This window comes from Camelina sativa, chromosome 2 (assembly GCF_000633955.1).
Source record: "Camelina sativa cultivar DH55 chromosome 2, Cs, whole genome shotgun sequence".
Taxonomy (NCBI): Eukaryota; Viridiplantae; Streptophyta; class Magnoliopsida; order Brassicales; family Brassicaceae; genus Camelina; species Camelina sativa.
This window is the reverse complement of record NC_025686.1, coordinates 23,386,555-23,408,871: the sequence shown is the minus strand read 5'-3', so window position 1 is coordinate 23,408,871 and position 22,317 is coordinate 23,386,555. Positions and strand designations below refer to the sequence as shown.

Genomic DNA, 22,317 nt, shown 5'->3' with positions numbered 1-22,317 from the left:
TTTGCAAAGCCATCTTCGACAAATACTCAGCCGCAGACATTGCCGCCGGATCTTTTCCTTCTCCTCTTTTCTCAGCCGGAAGCAAAGCATCTCCAGCCATAGCATTCTTCTTATGCCATAACAAAATCCTTTTCCTAGCCAAATCGCACACTTCTTCGTTTGTCATTACATCCCAAAGACCATCACTTGCTAAGATGAGACAATCATCTTCTTTGACTCGTCGTACTGAAGTCACTTCCGGATCCGGTATCACTGATGGTTTTAGGTATCTATCACCTGTTATGTAACGGTTTACACAATGTAAGTGAACTATTACAAGAACCAATATTATTGGGACAATGTAAAAGCATTAAGCATATTACATATACCTATAGATCTTGACATTGCTAGCACACCAAAAACACGAGCCCCATTCCACCGTATTACTTTCCCTCCGGCTGCTTCTATCCTAGCCGCTTCATCATCTCTATCCGGCTACACATAAATAGCTATAAGAACGTTGACCAATATAGAGTTCCTAAAGAACTATATATAATTGAAATCCCTGCATATTACTACTAATCATTTAGAGTCTCATTCATAAAAAGCTACGACATATACCTAAAACATATTAACACACATTACTATACTTACTTTGTGATCAGTGGACAAGGCCAGTGGCGTCTTGCCACGGCACAGAACCGCCCTCGAATCGCCGCAATTCGCTACAAAGATATGAGTCGGAAAGACAACAGCTACCACCGAAGTCGATCCCACCGTTTCAGGCGCGTGTGCCACAGGTTCGATCTCCGAGTCAACTCTCATAAAAGAGTTGAACAAAGCCTTCTTCCACTTCTCTTGCCACGTGTCACCATCACAAAACTCCGGTTTCTCCTTCACTATCTCCTCCGTTAAAGCTAGATGCATCCTCTCACGGCAATAATTCGCTACCTACACATAAAACCACATCTTAAAAAAAAAAAAACCAAACTTTTGCAGTTCTCGGATTCAAAAGTATTCGATTTAAGTTTACCTGAGAACCACCATGGCCATCGTAAACACCGAAGAAATGAGCACTCGAGTGAGGGTTAAATCCATTAGTAGTAACTCGACCATCAAGAAACGAACTAGACGCAACTTGAAGGAACCTAGGAATCGTGGAAACAGAATCTTCCATCTCTGGTCGTCTTCCACAAATCGAAGTGACTCCATATAAAGGCACACTCTTGAACTCAAACAGACTTCTACTCTCTGTTCTACTGAGTACTACTTTCTTCTCACTCTGATTCGTCGTCGATCTCGTCGGATCAAACTCATCTGAACCGTTCATCTCATCTCCGGCGGAGATATCAACGGTGACGTCTGGTACAACAGATGATGATGACGACGCTAATGAATCTTGTCTTGTATTATTGATCTCAAAGGATGAGCCTTTCATATCGGAAATCAAAGAACCGGAACCGGAACAAGAATTTTCCGGTAAAGAAACCCTAGATTCGCTGTTGCAGTAGCCTCTAATTCCGGCGCGTGGCTCAGGGAATGGTCTGAATGGAACAGCTACAGCAGGAGAAGCTTCGTCCATTAATGGTAGAGAAACAAAAAAAACTCAATTTCTTGATCTCTCTCTCTCTCTTACAAAGGGAAGAACCAAACTCAAAATTGAAACTTTTCTTTATGACTTGTGTTCAAAGAGACAGGTGTTTGATTGTTAAAACGGTTCGGTGGAAGAGAAAAGTCGAAAGATTTGAACAGAAGAAATTTAAGAGAGTGTTGATGTTGTTGTTAACTTTATTAGAGAAGATGAAGACAAGAAACTCATGACTCATAAGAGGGAAAGTGAAGACAACCTTAGCTAGCACATGAAACAGATAGAGATTTGCCAAAATTAAAAGAACCCCCAAACCCCAAATACAATTACAGAAAAAGCTAATAAATTTCCCGAGAAAATCACCAGAAAGAAAAAAAAGAAAAAATCAATCAGAGAGTTTCCTGGATTCTGGGCAATTCGTTTCAGCCATTTAGAGATTCTGATCTCTCTTTCTCTCTCTCTCTCCCCCACAATTAATTTTTTTAACTTCAACGAAAGAATAAATATCGGTTTTTAAATCTGCCACATATGAGAAAGGTCTTTATTTATTGCCCAAAAAAGAGAAATGTTTTCATGAACTTTGCTACTACTACTATATGGAAAACAAATTAGTAAAATTTTATTTTATTACTTGAGTTTTGTTTTGACTTCTTTTATTTCATTTATTTTATTTTCTTAATACATAGTTTCTTGGGGGTTCTATAATAATTTATTTACTACACTTGCAGTATCTTTCATCTACTTCATTATTGCAAAGGGGGAAACAAATAAAATCATATCTCCATTATTGCGCGTATCTATATCGGAGTTACACGTTTTCATATTACAAAATATATCCTGTATTTTAAAATAAACGTTTTCACTTACACAATGAGTAATTTACTTATTCTAATATAGAAACGAAGTTCTTTAAATTTTAGTTTCAACATGCCACATGTGACATGTCAAGAGAAGCTTATGGGGTAATGAAAAAAATGAGTAAGTTAAACTTTCCATAATTTTTTAGGTAATGATAAAAATTCCTCAACTATTTCTAAGACTTTTGAGTTTAGGAAAAAAGTGTTACGGTATTCAATAAGTTAACCAAAAACCAATTTTGTTCATCACAAAAACAAAAACAAATCGAAGGAATTATCGATGGATGATATTTGTACAAAATGATATTTTCATAGTTATATAAATAATATAATACTTGTAAATTCTACTTTGGTAAAACAGACCAAAATAGAATAAAAATTACATTTATGGATAGAGATTTAAAAAAATTAAAATAATGACATTCGGGGTGGATGGGATACCAAAAACAGAAGGGAGGAGACGAGAGAGAGAAGTGGTGTTGTGTTGTCGACAGATGATTCTTTCCTTCTTCTTTTTTTTTTCGCCAAACAATAATTTTATTTTGGGTTTTGAAATTGTAACAATCAAATAGGTCCCACACTTGTCGGAAAACAGACCGGATGATCACCACGTAGACAGAGAGAAAAGAAGTCATAAGATTTGGTAAACCAAAAAAAGAGAGAGAGAGGAGGATGACGTGTACGGTGAGAGATCTGTTAGTTGGGGGTGGCGGGAGAAAAAAAGAAAAAGAAAGAGAAGAGAAGAGGTTCACTGCACTGACATCGACACGTCTCTCTTTAACTTCCGTAAATATCTTTTGTGTTTTTTTTGGTTCTGTAATATTTTTAGAAAACCATTAAAACTATGGCTTTGTCTCCACGTGTTTGGTAATCATTGGACCATGTAATGATATGTAAATGGAAAAAAGTATAGTAGCGTATGTAGCTTTTGGATGGGCAACAAACAAAATACCCACCAAATTCATCATATACGTATCAAGTACACTGAACGGCTGAACCAATCATATAAAATGAATATATAAATCGTTGATATGAAATTTTGTATATTCTTTTTCAGTTTTTCTTTTCTTAAATGAACATAATGTAATGGATATGAATCATGTGATCTTTATGATTTAATTTATCTTTTCTTTTTTCGGGAGATATTATATATACGTAGAGTAGACAGACTCATGCAATTTTTTTTATAAAAAGTTTAATTTAATAGTATTTATTTTTAAGGCTTACTAGCAGCTGTCAGATAAAGTAAGATATCTTTTGATATATAAAAAAAAGTTTATATTTTGTAATATGTGTCACAAATTTTGAGATGATCAGCTGCTACACGGATCTGTTGCAAAGTATAGAGAGGAGCTGGAGCATATATAAGTGGCGGTCACATAACCACATATAAACAATATTTCTTAGTTCTTAAAACATAAACCTAAAACATCTAAACTCATTTTAAAAAGAAAGTGGAGTAGTAACTATACTAACTAACGATTCTGAAAATTTTGTTAATTACTACTGTACTAGAAGATATCCTGTGATTAAAGCACGGGTCAATATTTTTTTAAAATTTAATAATATAATAATAAAAGTTATTGTTATATTTTTTAAAAAATTTATTTTGTTCGAGATAATATTTATTTTTAATTGTTCTGTAAATCTATTAGTCTATTGGAATACTAATTATTTTAGAATATTATAGTATTTTATTTTTGACATCTTATTACAGTTTTATATCGTTTGTTTGTTGTATTTGCATCATTATTTTGTGAAATATAAAATAGTAATTTTAATATTATAATTGTGAGCAAATAAAAATTATGAATTTATCATCTATCTAAATTTTAGTTTTGCCAACCCGCCAATGTGGAAATTAAAACACACATTTTTCATAGATTGAGTAATATATCTTTGTTTATAAAAATTCAAATCACAATATATGCAGAAAAAATTCTGCATTTTTAATTAATCATAAGTATTATATGAAATTTCCAAACAATTTGTAAATAAAAGAAAATAAAGATGATAGGAGAACCATAATCTGAAATCTTAACAAAATCTTCAAATTTAGTTATTAAAAATAATTATATTGTATACTTAGGATATAAAATCTTAGTTTTTAAAATTCTGATTGGTTTATATTTTTTTTTTAAAAATATTTACTAATTTCGTCCATAATTTATTAGAGAGAGAAAAATGTTTTTATTATTTTTTTCAGATTTTTTAATATTTGATCTGTGATTATTTTTTATTTTTAATTAATTCTATTTTTTTAAATTAATTAATTAAGCTTAATTGAAATTTTGTAATGGCAATTGAATGTAATTTTTTACACATTTTAAGGTTAGTTTCATATTTGTACTTCCCAATTAATATAGTAGGATTACACTATTACTGAGTGAAAATGTTAACAGTATACTTATGTCATGCGATAAAGCTAATTAATTATTTAAAAGAGCAACCAATTGGATTGGGCTTGGCCCATCGATTCTCTGATGATTGAGATTGTTTTTTTTTTTTGTTAGTGTGTTACCCTTTGCTCTGTGGCTCAGATTTTTTTTTTGCTCCTTAATTTTCTTGAACCTTTTGTGGCAGAGACAAAACCAAATCAGACTCTTTACTCGTGTGTTGAGAGCCTTAAAAATCAGACAGTAAAGCTTTCTTCTCTTCCATGGCGTCTATTGTCAGACCTTCGGTTTCAGTTAATCTAAGACCAAAGGTAAAGCTCCTCTACTCACTCACTCACTCATAAATTAGGTTATTCGATTCTGTTACTTAAGGGTTCTTCTTTACCTTTTCTTTAGTTATCAAGAAATTGATAATTGAGTTTAGAAATTAGGGTATCATTTAAATAACGATTATTATTTCCTTGGACTGATGATGAATTTTGTTTTTGGTGTTTTGGAAAGATTACTTGCACGAATCTCTCTACGAAAGAGAGGTTTGAGTTTCAGAAGAAGAGTCTGAGGAAACAAAAGCTCAATCTTAGCTTGAAGCCTAAAGCACAAGGATCATCAGTTGAAGGGACTAGCGTTGTACAAGAGAAAGAGCTTAACAACAAAACCGGTGATTAACTGATCCCGCCTTTTTTTTTTTTCAGATTAAAGATACAACTGATATAATATAAGACTTTAATCTCGTTTTAAACCGTTTAATTTTGGTTTTTTAAATTGTTGATTCTAGATTATGGAGTTGTTGGGGTTCACCATGTTGGTCTGCTCTGCGAGAACCTAGAACGGTCACTAGAGTTTTACCAAAACATATTAGGCCTTGAGATAAACGAGGCAAGGCCACACGATAAGCTTCCATATAGAGGAGCTTGGTTATGGGTAGGTTCAGAGATGATTCATCTTATGGAGCTTCCAAATCCAGATCCATTGACTGGTAGACCCGAGCACGGAGGACGGGATCGACACGCTTGTCTCGCAATCCGTAATGTTTCTAATCTGAAAGATGTTTTGGACAAAGCTGGTATGTACATTTTTTGATTCTTTCTTCTTGTGTTCTGCTTAAAGGATGTTTCTTTTTGTTGTAAAGAAAGTTTATTTTCTTGTTTTTTGAACTTTGCAGGGATAGAGTATACAATGAGCAAGTCAGGAAGACCAGCGATATTTACTCGTGATCCAGATGCAAACGCTCTTGAGTTCACTCAAATTTGATTTCTCAGTGAGTCTATTTTGTAGATGGTATATACTTCAAAAACACATCACTTGATTATGTAAGTTGTAGATACTCTTCTTCATGTTCTTATAGTCTTACCACCAAACTGTGTGTGGATCAGTTCCATTTAAGCCTGCACATTCTGAATGAAATTGAGAAAAGCAAACCAAATCGTTGTTGACTTATTGTTATTTCATACCACAATAAACATTAGAGAAAAAGAAGACTACAGAGTTGATACACCTGATTCAAACAAGTTCAGGGTATTATAATTTAGTATATATACAAAATTAGACTCTACTAATATTTAGTGTGATCAAAAGGAGCCAAGAGTAGTGGAGAGGTCTAAGCGTGAACGAGATCGCCACTCTTGTATAGCCGATTTGAGGGTGTGGTTCGGTGTGAGATCGGAATTTTTGAGCCTATGCTTAGTCACGGGAGACACATTTTGATGTTTTTGAATCCATGCCTTTATCGCTTTTCCTTCGTAAGTGAACCCATCTGCTGCTATCTGTGGATCTTCCATTATTTCCTGCAATCAACCAAATCAGATATTGTTAAAACCTGAACCATCAAGAATTGTTGTCCTTGCTATGGTTGTTTTTTTCCGGTTTACCTTAAGAATTGGACAGTAATAGTGAGTTGGTGGTCGTACATTAGCCTGCTCTGTCTTGAGTCTACTATTTGCGGATTCAAGAATCTGTTTGAGAGCGGGCAAGACTTGTGTATCAAGATCTGGTCTGTCTCTGCATTTGAGCTGCGAACACCTGATTGCAATACGAGCTAGTTCTTTCGCTTCAGCTATGGGCCAATCTCTTACTGATTTATCTAACATATCTTCAAAACAGCCTCTCTTTACTGCGTCTTCAACACAGAAAAGAAGACCGTTGGGATGTCGAGCAGTTAAAAGCTGGAGAATTATGATTCCAAATGCGTAAAGATCTGATTTTGGTCTGATAGTTCCGGTTCTTTGGTATTCTGGGTCCATGTAGTAGAGTGTACCCGCAATAATCGAGTTTCTGTAAACCGTGACACTCTCCGGTGCTTCTTCTGACATGAGTTTTGCGAGTCCAACGTCGCCAATTTTGCTAACGAAGTTTCTGTCTAGGAGTATGTTGCCTGGCTTGAGGTCACGGTGCACGATGGGCTCGGGTTTTGAGTTGTGGAGGAAAGCTAGGCCACAAGCAGTTTCATAGATGATTCTGAACCTGATGAACCATGAGAGAGATGGTTTCCCTTTTTTAGGAGTGATGTGACAGTCCAAGCTACCATTCTCCATGTACTCATAGACAAGGCAGCCATTCTCAGGACATGCACCGAGGAGAAGAACGACGTGGGGATGTCTTAGCTGGCTTAAGACTGAGATCTGCAGGTAAAATTGGACAATTGATTTTAGATATCAGAGAGATAAAAGGCCTGTATTAGATCATTAGATTAGCTTAGTGATGTTTACCTCTTTTAAGAATTCTTCTTTCTTTTCGATTGAATCGGGTTTGAGAACTTTAAGAGCTACTGGGGTATGATCAAGACTGCATTTGTATACTTTTCCGTATCCTCCTTCGCCGATTATTTTACGGGAAGAGAAATTATCTGTAGCTGCAGTTATTTCTTCTTTTGTGTACCTTCTGTACCGCCCATCTCTCAAGAAGAGTTGCTCAATGACTTTTTGTTTCTCTATGGACTGTTTCAGGGCATCTAGCTCGGCTAATTGCCTCTCGCAGAACTCTTTGGCTAGCATTGATTTTGCTTCCTCGACTTCTCTTACAGCTTTTAGATGCTTTTCTTTCTCTTCCGCTGCTGCTTTCCTCCGCATTTCTTCTTTTTCTAGAGCAGTGATGACCTTTTCCGTTTCTTTAACACACTCAGAGGAAAGAGACTGGACCTGAAGTCACAACGTGGGATTGAGTTTACGAATCCATCAGAATCCCAAAACATTTTATGGAATAGACTCTGAGAAAAAATGTTTGAAACTAGAACACCTACCTGCGTTTGTTTATGAACTAGCTCTTCACAAGCTTGTTTGTACATAGAAAGAGTGGTTTGTACTTCTTTCCTTAGCTGCTCGACCTCAGCTTTAACATCTGACTGCAAAAACAGGTCTTGATATCAAAATCATATGCATTTTTGTGTATCAGAGAACCAAACGCAACAGAGAGTGTAAAAATGGCTCACCTTTGGTGTTTTTATATGAGGTCTAGGATCCAAGTGTTTTTTACTAGTAGAAACAGTGCTATGTCTAAGGATAGAACGAGCGTGTTCGTCATTGACAAAACCAACATCAGTTGAAGATTGTGCATCAGAAAACACTCGAGAGACTGGATGACTGTGAGGTAAAGAGGCAGGTCTTCCAATTCGCTTCCTGCCTGAGGATGATATGGATGAAGCAGACAAGCCTGTCTTATCCGAGCGTGTGCGACTAAAAGATTCTGTATAAGCTTCAGCTCCTTCAGGTATACGGAAACTAGATGATGAATCTGTTGAAAGTTTTTACAGAGACACAACAACCACAGGGAAATCAATAAAACTGAAAAAAATTTACATTTTTAGATCAATGGAAGTGAGAGAAACTGAATTGAGACAAAACCTGCGGTAAACTGATTGGTTGATTTGGTTAAGATTCGATCTTTACAAACAACATAAATCTCACATGCCTCTGGAGCTTCTCCTAGTACAGTTAATGGCAATTCTTGTCCTTTTTTCCTACCAAAACGCAATCCACAAAAACGTTTGAGCAAAGATCTCATGACAATATACAAAATCTCAATTTAGAAACAATGAATAAAATAAATAAATACCTGGTGAGGAAATTTGAAGAGCAAGAGCCAATGACTAAACACTCAACCTCAGTACTTGACATATACTTCAAAAGTGCCTTTGCAGTATCATTATGTTCCAGCAACAACGTCTCAACCTTAACACATTTTTTTTTTCATAAGACTCAAAAGTTCCAAAAAAATGGCTACACACAAAAAAAAAGAAGAAAACAAAAGACTCACTTTGGTGGATTTGCAGATCTTCTTAAACGGCAAAAAAACTTGTTCATACTCATTTCTCAAATCTCGTTTATACATAGACACAACACTCTCTTCTAATTCCTCCACAGGAATCTTCGATCCAGCTTCAACCAAACAAATTCAAATTCAAAATTCATGAAACTGATTTCTCAAGAGTTAAAAAATTACGAAACCTGGGATTTTTAATAATACTACTTACAAGGAGATGGAATAGTAGTGACGGTAGGGATAACATGAACAAGAACCAATCGATCGATTTTAGGAAGGAAGTTTTCGATTGTCCAACGAAGAGCACGACGACTAGCTGTTCCTCCTACGGCGTCACCGACAGATCCTTTAACAGCGACGGATACTGAAGAATAAGACGGAGCTCCTCCGATTGATTCGAAGAACTTGTTCGTCATCACCACCATGAGAGAAAGACGAAGACGACCTCCGCGTTTAAGTTTGTTGACTTGGAAATAAAAAAAATGTGGGTGTTTGTTGCTTTGTATTTATTGAACTCGTGAAGTTATTTTAAAAAGCGCTTGCTTTATTGGAAAAGTCTTTTAGAGGTTGACATTAGCAATGATGTATTAAAATGTGCAATTAGCGAATTTTTAAAAATGATATTATTGACTAGTAACTGGTTTTATAATGAGGGTGAAGAAGAATTTTCATTGGATTGATTAGTTTAATTAAGAGAAAATAATATATTGCTTGTTCTAAGATTCTGTATGTGATGCAAATGCAACGAACATATACTTTTGTTCATACATAATAGAGAAATGATTAAAGACGGCACAGTACTCCCACTTGCAGTATTCAGTAATTCCGTATTCTCAGTTTCCGGACAGAATCAAATGTATATAGATGATAGATTAATGAGAGTATTTTGCACTTGATTACACGAAATATATCATAGTATTAAACTAAATGGTATTAGTCAAAAATTTCTGCCAAATAATATGGATAGAAACATGCCTTTGAACATTACACTTCTAATTTTAAGTATTGTAGATGATTAACAATTGAGAGAATTACATAAGTTTGAAAAAATCTAAAACTCCTAATTTTAGTTTTTCATAAACAATCAAGAAGACTCACATTTCACAAAATGTCTTTCTCTCTATCTCAATTCTCAGTCGCTTACCACAAAACATAGACTGATTTTGTTCTTTTCCATTTCCATTTCGATCACTCCTTAGATTCTTCTATACACGATTCTTTCCAACTTCCTAGTAATCCACATACCATTCTTTTATCGATTATTCAGATAAGATAAACCACATATATATATACACACACACAAACCTACGAGTTGATAAGAGAGAATCATAGTCTGAGATAGGTTCGAATCATGGTTGCTCCGGTTGGATCAGAGATGAGATGATTGATGAGACCTTTTCTCAATTTGTTTGGTGCAATGACGAACATGTACAAAGCAAACAGAACGAGATCTCCTGATGTTAATGTTGATCCTAAAAACCCTCGCCACATCCTGATTGATATAAGTGAAAAAGGAGAATCAAAATTTTCTTGCTTGCAATACATTGTTTTAGTAAATGGATCAAGAATACGTGTCTTAAAAAATGGGATGCTTTACCATTTTGGAAGGCGGAAGAAAGTTTCGAAGAAGCTTCTAATGCCTTCAATATCGAACTGAACTATGAGCGCAAGGCCAAAGAGAAAGAATGCTCTTTGTCGTTTTCTCTCTGGTGGCCATAAAGTATCCCAAGCTGCCAAAAAATGGAAACTCACCAGTTAAATTTGATAAGGTTTTGTCATTGTCTGAAAGTAATAGTTAACTTTGTGGTGTATATGGAGCTCACCTTGTCTTGAAATATTGCTGTTGATGTGTTTGGTTAAGGAAGTAATAGACTCTTGTTTAAGTATCTCCGCGATGACTGATGCGTAATTTGGAGCTTCGGACAAAGATCTCACAACTGAATAGCCTGTTTTATTGAGAAACAAAAATTAGGTAATAGATGGTGCAGTTTCAAAATGTTAACCGCAACTCGAGTCAAGGCATGCTCTAACTACCTGTTGCGGGATGTACCATGCTAGCGGCAGCACCGAAGGCGAGATTCTTTTGTTCGGTGTCTGGCAAGGAACCACCAACAGGGATATAGGACCATTCCTGTAGTTATTATACTAAACGAATTAATAAAGCAAACCCAATGGTTGTTTTTATGGTGTTCAACAAGTAAAGTACTATTCTATATGTATAAATTCACCTCTTCGTAAGTCTTTAGAACTCGAATTCCGAGTGTATCTAATCGTAACATGAGCTTCTTTTTTAACAAATCAAAGGGCATGACATCTTTTGAGGCCAAGCATGTCTCCTGCAAGGAGTTCCAGTTGGATAAGCAACAGAACTTTCGCAATAGCTACTAAAATAGAAGGAGAGAGACAACAACCTCAAAGAATACTCTTGTCTTTGTCATAGGCATGGCGTACAGAAACGTTGGATAGTCAGCTTCTAAGCTCCGAACTTTCTCGTTTGTATAATCTCTGTAATCCATGAAAACCATTTGCTCTGGATCATATGGACTGCTTTCGACCTGAATATATCATTTAGAACAGTCTCAATAATTCCTTCATAGTTCATATAGTTATTGCTGTGGGAATATCATATCATATTAAAATTATACCTCAACCTCCACGCCGTATGCAGTTTGAACACAGACTCTAGGTCCCCCAACTTCGTATTGCAAAAGCTTTCCCGAAGCTGCTCCAGAAGCAACAGTGGCAAGCCTGCATTTGCTACAAGTCAGAACCTTCACCGTTGCTCCAAAACATTTATATTAAAACAGGAATAGTACCATCTATGGTTCCAGTCTCGTACCTGCATGGAATGACGGCATTGCCTTCACAGGCAACAAGTCTAAGACCATTAGAAGCTTCTGTTATGCTGTCAACTTTGGAGCTAAGGTACGAGACACCTGACTCCACACACCTAGGGGAAATTAACTAAGTCAGGAGATGCAGGACAATTTGGAGAAACATCTTCCCAAAGGTGCAAGGGAGTGGAACAATTCTTTACCTCCTCAAGAGCTCCTCGTGAAGTAAACGACGACTAACTCTTCCATAAGCACGGCCAATGGTAATAGGATTATCATCATCCAGATACACAAGAGTATCTCTCCAAACATGCTCAATACATTTTTGCAACCCAAGATCTTAAAAAAACAGTAACAAAAACGTTCACCAAGTTAACAACACCATAGAGAAAGTGACTAGCAATGATGGAAGAAGACACGATATCAGGTAGAAGTCTGTACCATTGAATTCATCTTCCCAAACACCGTAATTGTTAGTGAAAGGAAGATCTGGACCAATGAGTCCAACTTTAAGTCCTAGCTTAGCTGATTCCGCAGCCAAGGCTAAACCAGCAGGACCACAACCAATAACCACTAGGTCCAAAGCACCATCACCAACTGATATAGGAGGTAACTGTAAACCCAAAATCCAGAGTTGAATTCAAAATCGATATCTCTAAGTAAGAACAAATTCAAACCCTAAAATCAAAAGCAAAATCAAAGGAAACAGTTCGTTTTCTTCATAAACAAGGCAAAAAAGGGCAACGGACCTTATCAACAAGCTTGGACTGTTGGTCATCCATGTCTTTGTTCTGCTGCATTTGAACGAACAAGATCTCAGAACCACCAGCTTTCACGAAATCTTCTTCGTCGGCGAAATCCTCTCTCACCGCCACGCAACTCTCACTCCCGGAGCTTCCTCCGCCGCCGCTAGCTCTGACACTACTACAACACAAACCGAAACGAATATTCCTGAAGCTGTAACTCTTATTAACCACCGGGGATTTCCTTGGAGAAGTACTCCACGACGGAAACGTTGAAACCGCCATTGCTGCGAAATTCCTAGCCCCAACACACTCCATTTTTTTTTCCTCCGCCCCCAAAATAAAAATAAAATAATTCTGAAAAGATGAGGATATCTCTTCACGCCATTCTTATAGTACCCCCAGTGAGGTGTATAAGCAGAAAGAGGAATCTAATTGTTTCCTTTTGTAATATTTGGAAAAAAATCTCAACCCAAATTTTTTGCTCACAATGGCTTGGAAGAGCCTTAAGGACGAGAGGACGATATCAAAGGATAGAACCCGGGCCTATGGGACTCAATTCGCCACGTGTAATTCTCTCATTGGTGGACATATGCCTAATAACGTCCTTCTTTAACTTAATAGTACGTGTTAGCAATTTGATTGGTTCCTGCAATTTTAAAGGTTACTGTACTTAATCCAAAGGACGATTCAACATATTTGACACACCGACGTCGTTTAGTGGAAGCACACAAGAATCGACTTTAACATACACTACTGTAGCTGGGATATATGGATTACTGAGCCTGAAACAAGAAGCATATTCGCAGAAAATTCAAAAATTGCATTGCCAAAAGAATTCAAAACTCAGTTTCAGTAACCCATAGTACTGGTAAAAGTTCAAATGGAAGAAGCACAAGAAAAAGAAAACCCAAACTTCAAATTGGTTGATGATATCAAACTAATACCCATCAGAGAGCAAAGTTATTGTGCTTATAAGAGCACAAGCCCAAGTTCTGATGGCTTCAACGCACTTTTCAAACGGTAGTTATAGAGATAGTAATGGAGCTGTCCATCTCCTGGACCAAACTTGAGCTCTTTCAAGAAACTCTCGTTGTGCATCACATCCAAAGCGTTGAACACATCGAAACCCTTTTGCTTTGAGACGATTAACGCATCATTCATCAGCTGAAGAAACGAGGTCTGTGTGGCGACGTTGTAGTAAGAATAAGCAGCTTTCAACGTTGTGTAGTTCGGGTTACCGAGGATGGTCGAAGGTAGTGTGTAGAAGCTGCAGAAGTCAGTGACATCGTGAGTTTCAGGACTTTCTACTAGGTAACTGTCCACCACATCTTCTCTCGGGAGTAGCCAATGCTCAACATCGTTCTCATCAAAGTCAGTCGCAACTCCAAACTGGCTAAGGTAGTTCCTAAGCAATCGTGTAACAGCAGGGACATCGCGTGGTTCCATTTTCCTAAATCCAGGAGTGATGGGTGTGTCTGGCAACTTGTAGAGTTTTATGGTTCTGCTCATTGTCATTCTCGGTCCAAGCCTTGAAAACCCAACATCGATAAGCTTCTTCGGGTTCAATGACCTGTGCCAGTATTGACAGGTGGTGATCGGTGTAGGAAGTATAACTCCTGCGGTATAAGCCGCTTGCCAAATGTTCTCCAAATGAACCCTTCTAGTCACTTCCTTAATCATGACAGGAGCGAGTCTCTTAGACCTGAGCTTCTTGTGAACACACAAGAAATTGATCTCTGCCATTTTCACTACCTCATCACGCACCCTGATTCTTGCTGGGATACCGCTAATGAAAGCAACGAGTTTCTTCGAAGTCTTGGCACGGACTCCAATATGCCAGCTCTGGTAATAACCAGGTGGACGCAGTGCCCACCTTAGAAACTCCTTGGAGTAATTGAACCTGAACATATTCTCATCATCCTCAACATAGTTGTTCTTGAGAAGGTTGTACACCTCTGAACACATATCATCAGAGTTCATATCGCAAGTGGTCCATTCATAAACAGAAGGAAGGTTGTAAGGCTCTTGTTTCACCTCAGATAACGGAGTTGCAGGCTCAATAGGGCCTTCAGGCAAACTGGTATCCCCAATATCCTTAAACTGCCCAACAGGTTGAGTCTCCCAGAACTTATGCGTCTTTGACTCTGACATTGAATCCTGGAACCTCCGAACTATGGTTTCAAGTGAAGTATCATCATTAACCAATGGGTTAGCTTCAACAATTTGATCTGCTCTCTCTTCTACAGAGCCAGGTGGTGAATTGTTGTCTGCCATTTCCTACAATTACAAAACTTGACAAGCTAAGTTCAAGAACAAAAACAACAACAAACTAACATTGGGTAAATCGCCAAACGCAATTCTAATTAAATCACTCTTTATAAGCTCTTTCAAAATGTAACATATATATGTCAATCTCTCCGAGATCGAACTCAATACACACAAAACCACAGGCTAAAAACTAGTAAGGCAGATCAATTTTTTCATGTTCTTAGGTTACTAGCGAACTTAACGGGAGAAATATCCAGTGAATATACTAAGGAACGATCAGATCTTACGAAAATCAAAATCAAAAGATAAGCTCAAGATTTAAAAGACTCACCGATTTCGCCCCGAACTGAAGACTCCGCAAAGTCACACCGATTAGAGATCTTTGAAGAGAAAACTATCAGATCTTTCGAAGGATTTTATCGATTTCGAGTTTCAGATTCGAAACCAACGAGATTAGGGTTCCTATGAACGAGCAAACTCTTCTGAGAAGAAAAGAACAAAGAGCGTGATGTGTGAAGTAATGGCCGGATAGAATCTCATACTTTTATATATATTGCATTTTGCTCCCTCTATATTCCTTTTTATTTTAATTTAACCCATTTATTTTCACTCTGTGTAGGATTTTCCTTTTACTTAAAATCAATAAATACGTAATACAATTTCGTATTGCTGAACAACACATTTTCACTAACGTAATTAATATATACGATTTTCCAACTCCAAAACACTGAATTTAACTTCCCTTCGTAGTAAAAAAAACATACAGAACAAAAAGAACGATTAATGAAATTTAAAAAAAAAACAAGAAAAAAAAATCAATCTCGTTTCTGCAATATAATAGAGTCGAAAGCTTTATATATTATATAAAGAGCTCTGAAGAAAATTACAACAACTTTGCTAAGCGATGGATGGATGGATTCAGTGGTGGTGAAACCTTTCGTCAGAGACTTGGAGGGTCTCGATGCCTTTGATGGCAGAATCGTAATGTTTTCTGGTTGAAGCAGATCTCTTCCCTTCCGACGTTGTTATCGCCGGAGAGTTTCTTAATCCGGCCCCGGTACGGCATCTCTGTAGTTCCTCTGACGACGTTACTCTCCTTGATGATCCTGCTGATTGTGCAAACAAGGACGAGCTTGGCATCTGTTATGTAAAGTAAAACACATCAAATTGTTGACAACAGACAAAAATATTTACTTACATACAAACTTCATAAACTTCACAAACTTTATTTATATATATAGAAACCAACGACATTTTGAACAGAACATACATCAAAATATGGAAGATTATATATAACTTAAATAAGTTTTTGAATCTTTTATGCATATATTAAATTTGTTTTTGGTTCTTTTTTAAAATTTCATTTTCCCATTTCAGAGTCGAGACTTGCTCATGCAGATGTTGAAACTAGTTAAGATAGTAATCACATCAATATATTAAACCTACAGAATTATATGCAGCTTGAGTATACCAATAAACCTTTTATTTTTTTTGTTAAATCAAAATCGAAATAAACCTTTTATTTTACATTCTCAAGATTCTCAAAATGCACTTAGTCCAGTTATAAAAATTTAAGTTTTTGTGTTGTTTCTCAGCAAATTCAACAAGAATTTTCCCTCATGGAGATTGTGTTAACTTCAGAACCTCTTCCACATTCCAAACGTAACTGATTGCTACCAAAGCTAATGGAAAATTCTAGAAACTCTATTTTTGTTTTGGTTTTTTTACACTTTAAAATCTAGAGACAGAGAGCTTTTAGATTTGCTAAAACAGTGTCTGTTGTGTAGAGAAAAAACAAAAAAAACAGAGAAATATTTCATACCATTGGGCCTCTTGATGAGAAGTTGCCAGAGTTTTCAAGAGTTCCTGACATTCTCCTTCGTGATGAATCCATTGGTGGTCTCCCTGATTCGTCCTCGCCTTTAAACAAAACATACAAAGCTTTAAACTTTCTAAGTTTTTAATATAACATTCGATTGGTTCAAGAGCTCATAATAAGTTTTACAATTCTCACCTCCGTATCTATCCATGCTAGTTAGTCCAGGAGGCAAACCCGCACTAGTTCCACCCCCAGGATTTACTAAGCCACGTGATGGAGGAGCTGTTAGTTGTGACTGTTGATATTTCAATATGGTCCAGTCAAAGACGTAATCGAATTGAAACCCTGGTGAAAGAGAGAATGTTAGAAAGCACAGAAGAGCTGACAAAACATGAGGATTTAAGGGAAAGAAGAAAGTTTCAGAACCTTCGCGGATGAAGAGATCCCTGAATATTCTTTTGAGATAACCATAATCTGGTTTATCATCAAATCGAAGTGAACGACAGTAGTGGAAGTAGGATGCGAATTCGGATGGGTAACCACGGCACAAGGACTGGATGAAGATGAGAAAACTTGTTAAGGTAAAAAGAGTTAAAAGATTGAAATAAAGTACCAAATATGTGATTGAAACTTTACCTCAATGGATGTAGAGACTTTCTTTTCACTGATTCTCTCATACTTTTGTTTCTTGGTTCCAGCTTTAAGTCCTTGCCAAGGAAGACTAAAACAAAAACCACCGTATATATTACAATAAGGTATGAGAAGAAGAAGAACAAAGTGAAACGAACAGGCATGTAGGTAGTAGAGTTACTAGAGTACCACTCACCTTCCTTTTAGGAAATACATGAGAATGTAACCAAGAGATTCTAGGTCATCCCTTCGGCTTTGCTCTACATGAAAAACATTACATTAATATAAGGCCAGTGTTGGGAGCATTTACACACAAATAATCTAAAACAGGTTTTTGTCAAACTTACCAATTCCCAAGTGAGTGTTCATACTAGCATATCTTGCAGTTCCAGTGAGATTTTTATTTTCTCTACAAAATAAGAAATGAAAGGTAAATTTTGATTTGTAAATCGGAAAAAAGAAGTGTAGACTGGTAAGAATTTGATTCGATTGTCTCTCTCACCTGTAAGCAATGTGCTGATGGGTAGTATTATCCCGGTATTTCTTAGCAAGACCAAAGTCGATAATGTATACCTTTAGAAACGTAAAAAAAAGTGAGTCATGTCCGAGATAATAACTACAAAAGTAAAAATGAGAACAAAACCAAAGATAAGGGTGAAGGAAACCTGGTTTGCGCGCCTTCCTAAACCCATAAGAAAGTTGTCTGGCTTAAGATCTCGGTGAAGGAAAGATTTCGAATGGAAAAACTCAACACGGTTTATCTGTATGTAAAAGGAAGAAAACATAGTCAATCAGTAAAACTAATCTAAGGACAAAAAAGAGTCACATATAAAGACAACAGTGATTTTTTACCATTTGATCTGCGAGCATGAGTACTGACTTCAAGGAAAGTTTCCTGCTACAGAAATTGAACAAGTCTTCAAGACTAGGCCCAAGTAAATCCATCACCAGAACATTGTAGTCACCTTCAACACCAAACCACTTCACATTTGGAACACCAGCTGCCATAATCAAAAGGTTCAAAAGAGATTCAGGACATGGTTATAAAAAGAGTAAAACAGAATGATAGAACAAAGAACCATAAGGCTGTTTTATCAGAAGTGAATATTTACTTCCTCCTTGTAGAATTCTGTATAACTTTGATTCATAGAGCAGCTGTGGATGTTTCGTCTTCACATTTTCCTGCAAAAGAAAAGAGAACTCTCAGTAGCAGTAAAAAAACATACTCAATTGATATTACATTATCCATAAATTTGACAGAGGCTTAGAGAAATAAGAATAGACTTTTGTATTCCTATATGTTGATCTAACTCAAAGTAGCTCATTAAATGTTTTAAAAGCTCTAACCAATGTCCAAATCTAACTCCAGAAGCTAATCCATCATTCCTTTATATAGTAAACAAACTACATTGTCTCTATGTGCAATAAAAACATCTTCAAATGATGCTATCAACACAAACACAAAAAAAAAAGGAACAAAGTTTTGCAGCAACAAGAAACTCACGAGCTTGATTGCAACTTCTTCATTCGTTTGAATATGAGTACCTAAAGAAACGACATTACAAGAACAAAGTTAGCAATTCCAAACCAACATTGTTAAAAACAGTAAAAACGAATCCAATTGAAAGAAAAAGACGAACCAAGATAGATCTCTCCGAATGAACCGCTTCCAATCTTCCGGCCGAGACGGTATTTGCTTCCCACACGAGACTCCATCGACATTCACCAAGTTTTCAGATTTCCAAAACCCTAAACTATAATAATCTCTCAAGTCTCAACCTTCAACGCCGACTCTAAAGGAGAAAACTTTTAATTCTCTTTCCCAAAAAAAAAAAGAAAAACAAATTTGTACCCTTTAATCCACCAGAATCAGCAGCTCAAACCCAGAAAAAGAAATTAAGAAAGATTAAATTCTGCAGAATTAGGGCTGAAACAGGGAAGAAGAACAGGTAGTCATCATCATCTTCATTCTTTCTTCCCTTCTTCTTCACGATCTGGAACAAAGATTTCGTAATGGAATAATGTTGACTCTCTTCTTTCTGTATCTCTTTCTCTCTCTCTTGACGCGAATTGAAAAAAACGAGGATAAAAAGGGAAGCTTTTGATATGGAGGAGGAGGAGGAGGAGGAGGAGGAGGAAGAGAATGATGAAGGTGTTTTGTTTTGTTTGTTTTCTCAAAGTTTGGGTCTTTTCCTTTTCTTTTCTTCTCTCCTCTCTTTCTTTCCTTACAGGTAATTATTATTATTATTAATTATTCTTCGCTGCTTTGCACGGTTCCTAATTCCCCGGTTTAACTAAACCGTAAAACCAGTTAATAATTCTCCATTAATCATCACTTCAAATTTTAAAATTTTCAAACAATACGTTATGAAAAACCAAATTTATTACTTTAGTTAATGGATTAATTAGTGTCTTTTTTGGTTTGGTCCATAACGGTTGATTGATTTTCCGGTTTAGTTCGGTATTTGAACGTTATATAACACGCGTAGAGTTAAGAATGTGGTAATAATTTAAAAAATGAAAAAAAAAAAAAAAAGGTTGTAAATTTGGATTGGCTAAGAGTAAGAAATGGGACACCAAGCGTGAGAGCTACGCGTGCCGTTGGTGAGCGGTAAAGATCGTTTCTCACGTGACTTCCGAATGCTACTTTAAAACGTAAATCCCACGTGACGTATTTTGACTTTTACTCTCTCTGGTCTACTAAATTCTGTACGAGGAGAAAGATTTTAAAATAAGTATCTGGTAACTGTGGTCGGTCCAAATAAAATACTAACTGTTTTCCACGAACGAAATAATCGTTTATTATTTTATTTGGTATTATTCTATTACAATTGTTTGAAGAAAAATAATTATGTGAAAGTACAAATGTTACAAAGGTTACAAACCTCAAAAAAAAAAAAAATATACATGTAAAATTAAATTATGTGAATTTAAATGAGTACAAGTTGTACTCTAATTAAAGAATCACCCAATATTAGGGCAATGCAAAAAAAAAAAAAATTTATTGAAAAATTGATTAAATTAGGAAAGGCCAAAGAAAAAGATAATTAGTTTCTCGGACTTGGAAGACCCATGCAAGAGAGTCTAGGGGAGACACGAATCTTTGGGCTGGGCCTTGGTGAAGGTATTGGACCAAATAATCCTGTTGTTCCTTTAACCATACGAGGAGAAAGGTTGACTTGTTCAAGCGCTCGCGTCTGCAGATCTATAGGGTAGTCTCGTACACACCCGATCCTAGGACCGTTTCCAGTACTCCACTTACACGAGAAACGTTTCTTCTCATCTGGACCGTCCGATTTCGTCACCACCACGTTAGACGGCTTTGTGCTTCCGTCATTTGTGGCCAAATGATTATCATCGTCAATCGCATTCATCTATAACAAAATCAATTAAGAAAAATAAGTAAAAATATTTTATAGAAAATTTGATTTTTTATGTAGTTAGAGATTTTAGTTAGCTTAATCACCTTGACATTAGTAAGATCCACGTTGTTTTCTCTCAAGAAACCGATGAATTCTTTAAAATTCTCTTCCGTCGGGAGATAATGACCGCTGTATGGCCATACGGCTTTTACAACTCCGCCTTGTGAAACAATTCTACCGGCGGCGGTAATGGCGGCGCCTGAGAGAAAACTCGAGTGTTGAAACCGACCTTTTTGTTTCTGACCAATGTACAGTCTTCTTGTCGTGCTCAACACGAAGATCCATTTAGTTCCTTCGATGGTCTCCACGAGGTTCTTGGTTTGTCTGTTGACCAGTTTCCCATTTTCCAACACCACTTCGTAAGCTTGCCTCTCTTTCTGTTAAACCGAAACAAACGAAAAGTTAAAATCGATTTTTGTTTTCGATTACCGGAATTAACTAACCAACTAACATTAAGTATACGTACCGGACCGAGGTAAGTGATGCATTGGCGCTGAAGAAGTGTTCTTGGACATTTGATGAGATTTACTTCTTTGCCATCTCCAATGTCTAACCTTTAGTATCATTCAAAAGGTTTGCTATCAAATTAAGCTCTATTTACTTCTTAAGGAAATTATAAAATTTTGACTAAAATTTGTGTTAAATTTACCAGAAGAAGAAAGGCTGATTACTCTCGCTTGCTGACCAAACATCATAGTACAAGTGTAGATTGTGCCCGTACCTATGTCGTGGATCAATCTTTATCCATTACCCAAAAGAATTAATACTATTATTATACACCAAAGTATAATATGTCAATATCAAAGTGAAATAAAAAAGCCGAAACTTACGGCTTCTAACCAATGTCGCAATGCTAGTTTTTGTGCTTTATCATCTTTCAACAATCCTTTCCCCACCTATGAACCAAAAGAACAAAACAAATTAATGATAATGTATGAAATTGATTAATTAATTAATTAGTACCTTAATTAATTAAAAATTACCTTTGCTGCTTTTGTTCCAGCTCTTGCCCACCTAGATACAGCCGACTCCGGTTTCTCACTGGTTTTGTTCGGTTCTGATGCTGCCAATTCCAATTCTTTCCACCTAATACAAACAAACAAAGGGGTTAAATCACCAAAATTGAAAGTAACGGGGTTATTTCATAAGGAAATAGAACTCAACGTACCATAACTCTTCAACAACCACGGCACAGTCAGCAAGGTTTCTACGCGTTCGATAACTCTTGTAAACCTTCTGTAACGTTACGGCGGCGGCGTCTAGCTCCGTTGACGGTCTAGGAGACCAAAATGGCGTCGGTGCTGGTAAACTTAACGCCGTTAAATTCCCCATTTTGCCTCTGTTCCTTCGTTTCGGAGACGAGCCTCTTTCATCATCTTCGTCTTCTCCTCCCACTTGGACTAGGCTCGTGAAGGAGAGACTCCTCTCAAGAATCATGTTATCTGGTTTAGGACCTCTCAAGTTTATACCTCTTCTCGTTTTGACCCCGCAGTTTTCTTCTTTGTTGTAATTGTTACCCTGGTT

General features: G+C 36.5%; 7 protein-coding genes across 9 annotated transcripts in view; 1 reads left to right on the top strand and 6 right to left on the bottom strand.

The window, feature by feature from the left end:
• On the bottom strand, positions 1 to 2,124 carry LOC104733945 (protein phosphatase 2C 77-like; the record flags this gene model as incomplete). Its single annotated transcript, XM_010453470.2, is given in 4 exon segments — positions 1 to 276; positions 369 to 474; positions 634 to 930; positions 1,013 to 2,124. Coding segments are annotated over 4 exon segments (1,228 nt in total), but the record flags the coding sequence as incomplete, so codon positions are not given.
• LOC104733936 lies at positions 4,983 to 6,243 on the top strand. The gene is made up of 4 exons (XM_010453463.2): positions 4,983 to 5,131; positions 5,322 to 5,478; positions 5,596 to 5,883; positions 5,983 to 6,243. Exons 1-4 carry the CDS (start codon positions 5,084 to 5,086, stop codon positions 6,069 to 6,071), a joined length of 582 nt encoding a protein of 193 aa, XP_010451765.1. The 5' UTR covers positions 4,983 to 5,083; the 3' UTR covers positions 6,072 to 6,243.
• On the bottom strand, positions 6,236 to 9,557 carry LOC104733931 (U-box domain-containing protein 34). The gene is made up of 9 exons (XM_010453456.2): positions 9,286 to 9,557; positions 9,069 to 9,190; positions 8,868 to 8,983; positions 8,657 to 8,772; positions 8,245 to 8,546; positions 8,056 to 8,157; positions 7,526 to 7,954; positions 6,689 to 7,438; positions 6,236 to 6,604 (listed from the first exon to the last, which is right to left on the bottom strand). Exons 1-9 carry the CDS (start codon positions 9,497 to 9,499, stop codon positions 6,389 to 6,391), a joined length of 2,367 nt encoding a protein of 788 aa, XP_010451758.1. The 5' UTR covers positions 9,500 to 9,557; the 3' UTR covers positions 6,236 to 6,388.
• On the bottom strand, positions 10,035 to 13,146 carry LOC104733913 (lycopene epsilon cyclase, chloroplastic). Of its 3 annotated transcripts, none has more exons than XM_010453446.2 (12): positions 12,658 to 12,969; positions 12,350 to 12,521; positions 12,112 to 12,247; positions 11,914 to 12,024; positions 11,720 to 11,822; positions 11,486 to 11,629; positions 11,303 to 11,410; positions 11,109 to 11,205; positions 10,898 to 11,020; positions 10,672 to 10,804; positions 10,380 to 10,566; positions 10,035 to 10,303 (listed from the first exon to the last, which is right to left on the bottom strand). In XM_010453446.2, the coding sequence occupies exons 1-11, from the start codon at positions 12,967 to 12,969 to the stop codon at positions 10,401 to 10,403; spliced, it is 1,605 nt and encodes a 534-aa protein (XP_010451748.1). In that variant the 3' UTR covers positions 10,035 to 10,303; positions 10,380 to 10,400. The 3 variants fall into 3 exon arrangements, with proteins under 3 accessions (XP_010451748.1, XP_010451752.1, XP_010451740.1); XM_010453450.2 differs by having other exon boundaries at positions 10,384 to 10,566; XM_010453438.2 differs by having other exon boundaries at positions 10,035 to 10,566; positions 12,658 to 13,146.
• LOC104733904 (glycylpeptide N-tetradecanoyltransferase 1) lies at positions 13,454 to 15,284 on the bottom strand (the record flags this gene model as incomplete). Its single annotated transcript, XM_010453432.2, is given in 2 exon segments — positions 13,454 to 14,931; positions 15,254 to 15,284. A coding segment is annotated over 1 exon segment (1,305 nt). The 3' UTR covers positions 13,454 to 13,623.
• On the bottom strand, positions 15,729 to 19,551 carry LOC104733897 (casein kinase 1-like protein 12). Its single transcript, XM_010453423.1, has 13 exons — positions 19,012 to 19,551; positions 18,876 to 18,916; positions 18,484 to 18,553; positions 18,224 to 18,372; positions 18,037 to 18,132; positions 17,874 to 17,944; positions 17,719 to 17,780; positions 17,568 to 17,631; positions 17,378 to 17,462; positions 17,168 to 17,294; positions 16,937 to 17,086; positions 16,745 to 16,842; positions 15,729 to 16,062 (listed from the first exon to the last, which is right to left on the bottom strand). The coding sequence occupies exons 1-13, from the start codon at positions 19,091 to 19,093 to the stop codon at positions 15,841 to 15,843; spliced, it is 1,317 nt and encodes a 438-aa protein (XP_010451725.1). The 5' UTR covers positions 19,094 to 19,551; the 3' UTR covers positions 15,729 to 15,840.
• The window catches only part of LOC104733890 (IQ domain-containing protein IQM5-like), a 3,503-nt gene continuing 1,374 nt past the window's right edge, over positions 20,189 to 22,317 (bottom strand). The window contains exons 3-9 of the mRNA XM_010453418.1: positions 21,962 to 22,262; positions 21,777 to 21,879; positions 21,624 to 21,689; positions 21,443 to 21,531; positions 21,260 to 21,347; positions 20,838 to 21,170; positions 20,189 to 20,745 (exon numbers count right to left, since the gene is read on the bottom strand). Of these exons, the coding sequence (XP_010451720.1) occupies positions 20,419 to 20,745; positions 20,838 to 21,170; positions 21,260 to 21,347; positions 21,443 to 21,531; positions 21,624 to 21,689; positions 21,777 to 21,879; positions 21,962 to 22,262 (1,307 nt within the window). The 3' untranslated portion in view covers positions 20,189 to 20,418. The remainder of the gene's footprint in view (positions 20,746 to 20,837; positions 21,171 to 21,259; positions 21,348 to 21,442; positions 21,532 to 21,623; positions 21,690 to 21,776; positions 21,880 to 21,961; positions 22,263 to 22,317) is intronic.